This window comes from Hippocampus bargibanti, linkage group LG19, assembly GCF_051943395.1.
Source record: "Hippocampus bargibanti isolate YZ-2025 linkage group LG19, ASM5194339v1, whole genome shotgun sequence".
Taxonomy (NCBI): Eukaryota; Metazoa; Chordata; class Actinopteri; order Syngnathiformes; family Syngnathidae; genus Hippocampus; species Hippocampus bargibanti.
The window spans coordinates 5,700,609-5,713,029 of NC_142752.1; the positions used below are offsets into that span (position 1 = coordinate 5,700,609).

The 12,421-nt window shown below is 43.3% G+C and overlaps 1 protein-coding gene across 3 annotated transcripts in view; it reads left to right on the plus strand.

Moving 5' to 3' along the window:
- Positions 1–4,596: 4,596 nt before the first annotated feature.
- The window catches only part of LOC148883735 (glutamate receptor ionotropic, kainate 2), a 73,631-nt gene continuing 65,806 nt past the window's right edge, over positions 4,597–12,421 (plus strand). For all 3 annotated transcript variants that reach the window (XM_089021427.1, XM_089021428.1, XM_089021429.1), the window contains exon 1: positions 4,597–5,226. In XM_089021427.1, coding sequence (XP_088877553.1) covers positions 5,103–5,226 — 124 coding nt within the window. In that variant the 5' untranslated portion in view covers positions 4,597–5,102. The remainder of the gene's footprint in view (positions 5,227–12,421) is intronic.

Consider the following 12,421-nt stretch of genomic DNA (forward strand, 5'->3'; position numbering starts at 1 on the left):
ATTCAGTTTGTCACGAAGCGAGGCCATCTTTTGCCCTTGTCACGCGAACAGAACAGGCAAGAGCGGTTAGCTTTTGAGGACCATGTTGGTTTTTTTTTTGTTTTTTTGTTTTAAAGGCAATCATGACATACTGAATAATGCAGCAACCGTTAGCGCTGAAGGGGGGGGGGGAGGCAATTGAAGTGAATGAAAGTCCTCTCTGTCAGGGCTTACCATTCAAAGCGCATCAGCTTATGGTTTCCATGGCACCCTGGTTCTGTTTTCCACCAGCGTGCTTGGGCAAGTGATCGAGGGAGGATGGATGGACGGATCTGGGGAGAAGAAGTGTGAGACGCTCACGCAGAGTGCGACGAAAGGCTTTTCAGCAACGGTTATCTCGCCTTTGCATGAAGTCCCCTTTGCATTCTGCGGCGTGACAATGCTTTTTTTTTCATATAGGCTCATATAGGCGAGCGTGTGCAACTCATGTACAGGGCTCTTCATTTGCGGTCTCCTTCAAAAGTGGCGCGGTTTGATCAAGAGGGGTTGATAAATGGGATACGGCCCCCTCAAACAGCGCAAGGATTGCTTCCTCGCAAGTCCCGGCCGTCGTCGGTCAGTGGGGATGTAAACGACTGCTACCACGTCCACCGTTTTGGTTCGCGGAGCATTTGTAAGTGTTTGCAACTAATCATTAGGACACACCAGGGATCAGCAACTTTGCGTGTGCTTTCAAATTACATGTGGCCATTTTTTTTCTTCTTTTCTCGTGACTCACTTCTGTGCAATGCGCCTTTGTCGTCCATTAAAGGACAACTGACGTCACTTTTTTGTTTCCTAACTGACATCAGAAAAACGTTTTATAGCATCTAAAATACCCAAAACACACAGTATGATATTTTTATTCAAATGCAAAACACCAATACAAATCACTTAAAGTGTCCGAAATCTGCAAAAAATTGAGCTGCGAATTGGGCATTTTCAGAAAGTCCCGCCCCCAGTTCGTGACGTCACGCCAAGACGTCTTGCATTGCTGGAGAATCAAAACAATGGCTTCAGATTCGGAGAATATGCTTTCTTGTTACATCCAGCTATGAATATGATTCAAATAGTTCTGAAGAGGAAAGCACACATGTTTGCAATCGATTAAAGAATTTATTCCGTGCCATCTTGAGGCCATATTGGGGGGAAATGCATCACCAAAAAAGAGGCAGAAAATGGCGACCGAGCTCCTGTGAGAAATTAATCAGCCCGTTTCCACAGGCTGATAAATTCCTTATATGGAGCTTGGTCGCCCTCTTCTGGCTGTTTTTGGTGCAAAATGACGTTTTCAGACCAAACAAGCACAGCAAAATGAATTGACGTGATGGAAGGACTGCTACAATGTGTCCTTTTTTCGGTCAGGGGTGTTCCTTCAGTGACGTCACGGCCGACTCGTCATCAACTCAAAAACAAGACTTCCGGAATATTCAGCGCAAGTCTTAAAACGTAAACTATAGCTATATGCGGTGGAATCTTTGTAAAATACGCTCAGTAGATGTCATTTGAAGCCATTTTACAAATTATGGACACAACTTGTCCGGAGACGACGGTTGTCCTTTAAAGCTCTCTTGGTAGTTTAGACTGTTTTTTCGTCACTTGGACCGCGCCAGGGTTGTCCTATATACTTCAAATGACTCAAACACCGACCCCTCCCGTAGCAACAGCGAGCCTCCACAGAACAGCTGCGGAATAACGAGCTGAGAAAATCGCATGCATTATGCCGTCCCTACCTGAGTACACAACGCTTTGGCTCTCATCTATCATCCTTACACTCGCATGAGCTGAGCAGGAAGACGCAAGCTCCCCATTTGGTGTACGCGAGGCGCATTTGTGAAATATGCGACCATTCGGCGTTAACTTTCACAGAGATGCTGGCTTCAGCCTTCCCATTTGGGATAAGTGGATCCACTGCTGTGCCAGCCAAGTCGGGAAGATGCAAAGCCGGTGGAATCTGTGTATTCATAAAGCATCTCCGTTGCCATCTGTTTACTCGAGGAGACAATCTGAAAGCCCGGTGTTGAGATTCACTCAAGTATAATCAAGAATTTGGTCCGGCTGCTGACACGCTGGTCACAAGATTAGGTACCCGTTCCCAATTTGAAAAGTTCTAAGCTGTACTTAAAAATGGTGCTTTTCATTACACTGGACAACAACTATCCACATTTTTATTTATTTATTTGGTTTTATTTTATTTATTTGTTTATCTATTTATATGTATGTATTGTTATTTATTTATTTTTATTTGTTTTATGCATTTATGTATTTTGTTTATATTTATTTATTTAGTTATTTTTTATTTCTTTATATATTTTTACTTATCTTTTATTATTTATTCATGTATTCATTCATTTATGTATTTTTATTTATTGATTGATTGTTTGAGTACTTTATTTATTCATTCATGCATTCATTCATTCATTTATTTATTTATTTATTTATTTATTTATTTATGTATTTATTTATGTATTTATTTATTTATTTGTTTATATCTGAGGATTTAAAAAAACTTTTTTAACCAATTTTGGGGCAGTCAAAAGGACGGAGACCTTCGGACTCGAGTCCGCTGCGGCTTTAAGAGGACGGCTTCTTCTGCCGGCGCGCAATAAGCATTCCTTTCATGCTTTGTGAGGTTCCGCCGACTTGCGCCTGAATCCTCAACTTCTCCGTAATTATGCAAATGTCCCAGATGGCGACACGATGACTTCCCATTCTCTTTTGATTTTTTCCGACTCTGCAGATGGCCGACGCGCGGACCCACGCAAAGTGACACTCGCTCAACATCAGTGTTCAATGCCGCATTTGTGATCCCATTGTGAGGGAATCTCGTTTCCATATGCAGCGCCACCATTATTACGACGAATAGAAACATATTGTATTTATTTTCAGCTGCTTTCACATATTTCTTGGCGTGAAAAAAAACTCCAATCTTTGGTAGCGGGGCTGCCACCCATATCCTTAGCGGAGGTCCATCGACCCACTGGGAGACGTTCGTAGGGTGGCGGATGCTGATAAGGTGCGGGTAGTGTTCAATCAATAACATGTAGGCATATGCTGGAACTGTAGATCGGCATCTCGTCGCGACATATCCGCTGTTTTGAAGTCGTTAATCAGAGCGATAAGCCATCTCACCACCTGCGTGGTTGCCACTATTGTTTCCTCAAATACAAACAATCGAAATAAACAATCCCCTTTTCTGCGAGGCCGTTCATTTGCAGAGGTCAAATGTTATTTCCCTTCCTGTGGAATAACCAAATGGATGTTTTTGACATTGCAAACCGTCACAAAGAAAATAATGTAATATATGGCGTTCAACAGGGAAGCGGTTCAGGGCCACTTTGCGAGTAACCGCCCTCTCCAAATGTATCAACAAAAATAGTCACAGGGGAACACTGCACAACCCCAATAAGTAACGTAAACAGAGTCCCGAAAGACCCCATGACAGGCGTGCCACGATCCCACTCAGAGTTGTGGGCGTGGCAGTCACTGTGTGAATGAGTTCCATGTACAATGTGTTCACTCAAGTGCCAGGGTTTTTGTCATTGTCACTTGAATTCCAGGACTGATAGAATATTGATTGTTAGGACTACATAAACAATCAATACAGCGTGAGAAACTTTAAACTCTTCTCTTTTATCAGAGTTGGATTGGATTGGATTGGATATGCCTTTATTAGTCTAACAGTGGAGAAATTTACATTTCACAGCAGCAAAGTGATGAAAGGAATGAAAAGTTAAGAGTTAATTCATAAGTTATATGGATCTGGAGTTATCTGAACTTGAAATGGGGGCGGCTGTGCAAAATCCAATACAATACAGTACATATTGATCTATATAATTTCTCCACTGTGAGACTAATAAAGGCATATCCAATCCAATCCAATCCAATATAGCACTTTAACAACTGCTAAAGCTGGAACAAAGCGCTAACATGGAAAACAAGGGAAATGCTGCCCCCTTGTGGAAGGGAAAAATATTTCCAGAGGTCTGTCCAGTGCTTTATTTGCACCCAAGCATGGAAAAAAAAACCCGGACAAATTTGAGAATGGCGCTCGGTGTCATATTTTCAATTCCTGAATACATTCGCGAATGGCAGTGAATGAGTTAATGATGACCAACAGGTGGGATGTTGGAGGAGAAGCCCACAAACATCACCTGTTGGTCAAAAATGGGAACAGGAACATGACTGTAAATGATGAAAACAACAAAAACAGAATCACGACAGCTCCGGCATTAAAGTTTTGCGAATGTGGGGGAGGGCGAACAAGTATATAAACTCCCAGACCGGAAGTTCAAAGTGGATATTTGTAATTTTAAAACTTTATTTGCAACATTCCAGATTTGCTTATTTATATCGGTTGCTCAAAATGCACATTGTGACTTTTGCTTCTGTTCGTCGCTCTCACACGTCATCCGTCTGACGCTCTGGTCTTCGTCTCTCTTTCTCTCTCTCTCTCTCTCTCTCTCTCTCTCTCTCTCTCTCTCTCTCTCTCTCTCTCTCTCTCTCTCTCTCTCTCTCTCTCTCTCTCTCCCGCTGTCTCTCCCACTCTCTTCTCCCTTTCTCTCGACTAACCTTGGCGCCACGTCACAGGCTGTGCAGCAGTGCAGTAGAACGGGAGTGCATGCGAGCCACAGTGCCTCATAGGTGGAGTGGGGGGGCGCTGCATATCGCTGCCGCGTCCACTGCTTGCCGCTCGTCATCTCCCCACATCCTCACCTCTTTACAAGCCCATGCCCAAGCTCCTTCTCCCCCGCCGCCGGCGCGACTGACAGCAAACGCGCTCCCTCCTCAACCCCCGCCCTCTCCCTTCGACATGGACGTCCCGTCGTCCCTCGAGCTGAAGGATTGCCACGCATTGGTGCAGTGAGTAAGACGAGGACCATGCCGGGACTGCTAATGGATTTTGGGAGAGTGCGAGTGACCATGCCGTGAGCTTCGCTTGACCGTCTACAGAAAAAAAAAGACACGGCAAGGCGAAGAAACGGGTGTTCGGACCCGCGCGCCGGCGGGATTTTAAAACCACCGTGCATTTTGTTTTTTGTTTTTTCTCCAACCTCATTTACCCCCCACCCCCCGGAAACAACATGAAGATTACCTCCCGTCCGCTGATGATAAGCAGTGTCGTTGTCAGGTCCAAGCTCAGCCTCATTCCGCTTCTGCTGCTCTTTCTCGGTCACTCTCGCGGGATGCCGCATGTGCTCAGATTTGGTAAGATTGCACTTCTTTCCATTTTGTCAACAATGTATTGCGCTTGTGTGGTGGTGGTGGGCCACATTGAAATGACATTGAGGGGGGGCTAATTTGTTGAGACTCATTTTTCCCCCCATCCCAGCCAGAGTTGGTAAAACACTGTTGCTCCTGCTTTACTTTCTAGTCACTAGAATCTAGTCTAGTGCAATGCTACCATGTGTGTGTGTGTGCGTGTTTTCCTATCTATTGATCAATCTATTGACATATCGATCCATCCATCTTCTTTTTCAACCTGACAAACTTTTTTTTTCAACTGTCACCATGGTGAGCGTAACCCTGCCTCTCACCTAAAGTCACCCAGGATAGACTTACAGCTCAGCCGGAAAACTAATGAAGATGAATGGACTTCTTTGTTTAGTCAACTTATGTCTAATTAATTTTTAAGTATTCAATCAAACATCTCAGGTGTATTTTATCCAGTACAAAATGACCCTTAATTTCCTTATTAGGATTGCCAACATGTCCATTGCAGGAAATGTTTGTGTTAAAAGCCCAGGTGCGCATCGACGCATTCAATTGACTTGGCATCCTCATTGACCCCCACTGCCCCCACTTGCAACTCTACTACTTAAAGTTATTGGCATCGACATGCCTTTGGACCTAATTGTCTAAATTGGAAGCTGTTGTAAAAGTAATCACACGGAGCATCTCGTTATACAACGAATACCCCGAGCAGCGGTTGTGTTGTTTAGCCTCGCAGCATCTTCGCCGCGTCCGTTTCTTAGCGGCGGGGCACGTCGGCGTGGACAGAGCGCTTTTGCAAGAGTGACAGGGGTGACAGTCTGTGTCGGCCAGCGTTGACAGCATGTCCTTGCATTCCCCCCTTCACCCTGGGGGGTGGGGGGAGGGGGTATTTGAAAGTCAGGCGACGTCTGCGCCGCTATGACAACGAGCCGAGGTCGCAAACGCGGCCTGATGAGCCACCCCTGAGTCGAGGTCAGGATGTCTGCTCAGCTCTAATATTCTACCGTAAATGGAGCATATTCATGGCAAAGTTTCCCCTAACTTCTAATTATCTCTAGATGACAGCCCCCCACGCCCCGCCCAAAGTCCCCTGGACTCTATAATGGGGGTTGTATATTCTTATTGATCCCATTTTCCACCATGGAACCTCTTGAGGTGCCAGCCCTTAAAACCTGCATATTGTGAGACACTGGTTTCAGCACCCTGGACAGCGACTTTGCACATCTTCATTCAAATTCAGCACCTGGAACGATTATTCAGAGACTTGTTTTCAAATCGATACAATCTATTTATTAATTGTCACAATCACTACTAGCAATTTCGTTTCAATTCAGGATTTTGATATGAGGCAGCCGCTTCAATCTCTTTCGTGCCACTCCCAGTTGAAATCAATTGTCAAACTGAGCACAAAATAGAGAATTACAGATTGTGATGAAAAGTGACACCACTCTGCCGTGATTTCAGCTAGCTTAATGCTCACACAGAATGTGAAATGCTATAAACGGTTGAACGACTCACATCGGTTTGATAGTTTTGATTTAGGAACAGATATTTGAACACTAATGGCGCAGCAACCAATGTAAACTGACAATTTAACAATTCTCAAAGGTATATGTTCTTTATCCTCTTTGAAAGGCTATTAATGTCAGAGTTGCTAGTTAGGAAAGTAAATCTGTATGACATTGTAACACCTTGTGTGTTCAACCTTCTAATTAAAAGATAAACAAATTCAGTAATGTACATGGATTATACTAATTTGTACAAAGAAAAAAAATCAAACATGTTATCTGTAATTTTAATGCACAGGCAATTTGCGTTGCCGTCTATGATCTTCTATTTTTAGTTCCTTAATTGGCACCCAAGTGTATAAACAAGGAACTAAATAAATTTGAGTATGCGTTGAGTATATGAGAAAACATGAATATAAACAACACTCCCTTGCTTCCAGATTTCTATTGTACATTGTCCTTCTTTCCTCACATTCTTCTCAAAATCCCTCATTGAGGTTGAATCTTATTTTGGAATAAGTGTCACCAAAAGGCCAAAGCGGATTTTGGATAGACCCACGTCGGAGGAGGAGATGAAATTTGTGTGAGAGACACGCCAGCTCTCAGCGACCTTGAACAGAATAAGCAGTTTAGAAAATGCGTAATCAAGACCTGATACGGATCTGAGGAGATCCAATTACACGCACGTCTCCCTCGCTTACACTGCCGTGACTCTTGTCTGAACAACATATTGGATTTTAAAACCAGTTGAATTGAGGATGCCAGTGTTTTTTTTTTTTTTGGGGGGGGGGGGGAATAAATGCCAATTCATTTCCAAACAGGAGAAACAGAAATACCATATTGAACTTAACTCATTCACTGCCAGACAAAATTGTGTCCACTCCAGTGCCAGGGTTTTTGTCATTGTCATTCGAATTGCAGGACACATAGAATATTGAGTTTTAGGACTACATAAGCATCCAATACAGCATTAGAACCTTTTCGTTCATCAGAAAGAAAAGAGTTAATTCTAAATTATATGGGTCGAGAGTTATATGAGCTTGAAATCAGGGTGGCTGTCCAAAATACAATGCAATACGGGTAACATCCGATTTACGGCCGGTGCGACTTACGACCACCCGTACTTACGACCGTCAGACCCTTTCTTTATTTGGACGCCCCCATGGCGTCCGAATCAGGTAGTTTGCAAGTCATTTCGCACCAAGTGTCTATTCAACATTTTGAATGGATGTTGACTTGCGACCATTTTGACTTACGACCGCTTGGTCGGAACGGAACACGGTTGTAAGTTGGATGTTACCTGTACATACATATTGGTTTATATAGCGCTTTAACAACAGCTGAAGCTGGAACAAAGGATTAACATGTAAAAAGGGGAAATACTACCACCTTGTGGAAGGGAAAAACATTGCCAGAGGCCATGGCCTTTATCGCCACCCAAGCATGAAAAAAACAAAACCTGAATATATTCGTGAATGGCAGTGAATGAGTTCAAAGCCCATAGGATAGAAACTACAAACAAATGGCTGCAGATGGATTATGCAGCCACTAAATGGAGCTACGCTAAAGAGAATACAACACAATACAGCTTTATTGATAGAAAAGCTTTGGAGATGATTTCTTACAGAACATAAATTACATTTAAAAAATTAGATTATTGATCCCTATATTTTAATTAATTGTATATGGCTGTTGATATACTGTCGTTGGTCAAAAACTAATTGTGATTCCCACCCGCTCTCTCATCCTTCTCCATTATTACAACATTACACTTTAATGCAAACCTGTAACATGATAACCCGATAAATTGTCCACTGTATCAAAAATGTCCCTCTGATGTGCAATAACTGATTACGTCCCTACGTTTTATTTATGCCATAACTATCTGTTTTTATGAAGTACAAATAAAATCCCACCTATTTTCATGTCATCAGCATTGACAATATCCCTTTCGGGGACAGCGATGGACAATTTCAGATTGTCATTATTGCTGCATGAAAGGGTTAAGGACAAAAATAGTGCAATGCTTTTAGTCATTTGCATACAGTGCCTCCCAACATATACAAAAATAGATGACAGCTACGGGGGCGTGGTCATCACAAAAGGAAAATGTACCGAGAGCATCATTGGTCCTTTTCCAATGGGAAGCGCTGAGTCATCCAAAAAAAATATATATATATCCCAGCTGGGCACCGCAGAAAGGCGTCCGAAACGGGGAGGTCAACTCCCCCCCCTGGGTCTGTCTGTTTCCTTCTGGTGCCAGTTTGTGTTCTGCCAAGACAGTCGGCCCTCACGGTGCCCGTAGTATTGTTCTCTTGTCAGACGCTTGTCCTCACAAACGCAGCGCAGGGGCGTGTTGGAACACGAAACAAAACAGTGGCCTTTTTGTCTAGGCTTCGTGTAACGGCGGCCTCACCTTGTCGCGCAAGAGAGAGAGAATGCTCGACGGGCTTTTATAGTCATCAGCTGAAGATACATGCATTTTTATAGGAACTGCTGCAGATTTTTACACGGCCTAATAAAACACACTTGTGCCTTTATATCCTGCTCGCTCGTGCCTACGGAGGGTATTAAACGAGATGTTGTAGCCATGGATACAGCCTGGAAAACGTCCACTTTGGATAGGGAGGCGTCACAAGCGTCTGTTTGTTTTTTTTAGGCTAGTAAAGGAAAAAGGACGTGAGAAATTTCGGGTGTTGCGAGGACATGTAATGCGAAGAAGCTAATGCAAGGGGAGTAGTTGGAGTTAATGAAGTCTGCTTTTTCTTCCTTTTATTTCTTACTTTGTGCCAGGCTGAATTATCACCATGGCGGAGTTTAGTTTAGGATTGCAAGAATTAGAGATAACACCCAGCGCCCCAGCCACGGCCCGGGCCCACCGCCAGCACATTGAGCGCAAAAAATACATTTAAAGAGGCACAAAGCTGCTTAGAATATTCATGTGTCACTTGGCCCTGCGTGGCGTAGCTTATAGAAATATGAAACCATCTCCTCTCTCCTCGCATATGATTTCCACGGTTTAAAAATATCGACTGTGGGTTTCAAGAACAAAGAGGAGATTGCGCTGACATTAGCATGCGGCGCCGCGCATGGACCTGAAGCGGCGGATATGATCTGGATGGATTTCTAAAAAAAAAAAAAAAAAAAAAATGTGTTTACCGTCTTTGAAGGTCTTGGCTCAAACGTTGCATGGATGACAGATTCATGGTACAGACTTCCAAATGGGAATCATCACCAAAAGACGTGCTGATACCTCGTTTGTATTCACCATTGGCATTGAAGCTCACTTTTTACGCTCTAATCCAATCAAAGCGACCGCCCAAAACGCCCCCCTCTTTTCCTAACCTTTCACTCAAGGTGGTCGTGACTCAAGTGTTTCCCTGCCGGGTGGGCAGGGGTTATGTATGCGATTGTCCTGAAAGAGACCCCCCAACCCCCCACCCGCCTGAGAGGAGCCCGTGCTTGCATTTCTTGCCTCTTCCTCGCCCGTCCAGCTCAGCGCTCGAGTGAAGGTCATAGCCGAGATCACTCACATGGAAGGAAATGCAGGACACGTGGATCTGTCCAGCTCTGCGCTCCAACTCGGGGAAGACGAGCATGGGATGGGGGAGAGGAGGAAATTTGATGTCACGCTGGGCTGAAAGCAAAGAGAAAGCCAAAGAGCATGTTCGGTTGGAACAAGTACAACAACAACAACAAAAAGAACAGGAAGGTCGGTTTGCAGTTGGCTCACATTGGCGGATATGATCACCCCCCCCCCCCAAAAAAAACAAACAAACAAACAAAACCCATTACAATGCACTGCATAATAATAATTATATTAATAATCATCATCATCATCATCATCATCTTTTCCTTTCGGCTTTTCCCCTCAGGTGTCGCCACAGCGAAGCAATGTCCTCCATCTATCTTGGATTGGATTGGATTGGATTTGCCTTTATTAGTCTCGCAATGGAGAAATTTACATTTCACAGCAGCAAAGTTATGAAAGAAATAAATCTTAATAATAATAATAATAATAATAGCTGTGCATTTTAACTCATTCACTGCCATTCACAAATTTATTCGGAAAATTAAAATATGACGTAGAGCGCCATTCCAGAATTTATTCAGCTTTTGTTTTCTTCTTGTTTGGGTGCTGATAAAGTTCTGGCCATGGCCTCTGGCAACTTTTCTTCTTTTGCACAAGGGGGCAGAATTGCTATTTATTTTCACATGATAGCGCTTTGTTCGGGTTTCAGCTGTTGTTAAAGTGCTATATAAACCAATATGTATGTATGTATGTATGTATGTATGTATGTATGTATGTATGTATGTATGTATGTATGTATGTATGTATGTATGTATGTATGTATGTATGTATGTATGTATTGCATTGTATTTTGGACAGCCACCCTCATTTCAAGCTCATATAACTCCAGAGCCATCTAATGTAGGAATTAACTCTTTTTTTCTGATGAAAGAAGAGGGTCTAAGGTTTCTAACACTGTATTGAATATTGATGTAGTCCTAAAAATCAATATTCTGTGGGTCCTGGAATTCGAGTGACAATGACAAAAACCCTGGCACTCGGGCGGACATATTTTTTTCTCGTCTGGCAGTGAATTTGTTGAAGTCTTTTGACTTCAAGATGGCCCTGCAAGTGTGGCTGCCTTTACAGCAGCTCCTGTATTTTGTTTTACTACTTCACCCTTTCCTTTCCTATTACTTTCATCACTTTGCTTCTGTGAAATGAGTCTCATAAAGGCTAATCCAATCCACTCCAATGACCTTTCTAGTCAAAGGTCATGTGTCACGTTACCCACCCATTTTTTTTAGCAACATTTGAGGCTTTCAAGCATACTTTGGTTTAGTTGTTTGTTTTGAACATAACACACCTGTTAACTACTTTTGACTATTCCCATTATTTAATGGCTCAAAATGTCCTGGTGAGTTTTGTGAATGTCTGTCAGTGTTTAGGACAGCGCGGAAGAACATGCGTGCGCCGCTGTGATGATTACACAATAGACCCGTAATTCTGCCGCGGTAATTAAATTTTTAGATGATTAGCGCTTGAAGGAAGGGAAACAAACATGGCTTCACACAAAGGTTCATTGTGACCACCGCCAATCGTGCTAATTGCCGCCGGGCTAAATGTTTGCCGCGCGCTTGCATTTTGATTAATCAACCCAAGAAGTGATTGCCTTCTCGTCAGAGACGTCATAGCGAACCCCATCGCATTGGCTGAATCACCCCCCTCCCCGCCCCCGCCACACCGTAATTATGTGGCTTTTTTTCAAAGCCAAGTATACAGGAAAAGGCATCATACAGTCAATGAAAGCAGCAAAGCCGCGGAGGTCAAATAAATTGGCTAAAAAGCACTGTTGCTATGACGCTACGCCGCTAGCGAGTTTCACCTTTGTGTTTTTTTGCCAGCGCAGAGAAGGAAATGCGAATTTGACTTGCACAACCTGTTTGAATAGTCAACCCAAGGACACGTGAGGAGCGAACATTCAGGGAGATTCGCTGACGTCATCTGCATTCAATCAATAACGCCGCATTTTATCCGACATTCACGATCCAATGTCAAGTAGGATGTGTCCGCTTTTATGATCGGTTCTTTCAGGGAGCAATTGAACGGGCAGAATGCTGTTGACGTTCGAATCCACAAAACTCGGCGATACGCAAGAGGGTACTAAATA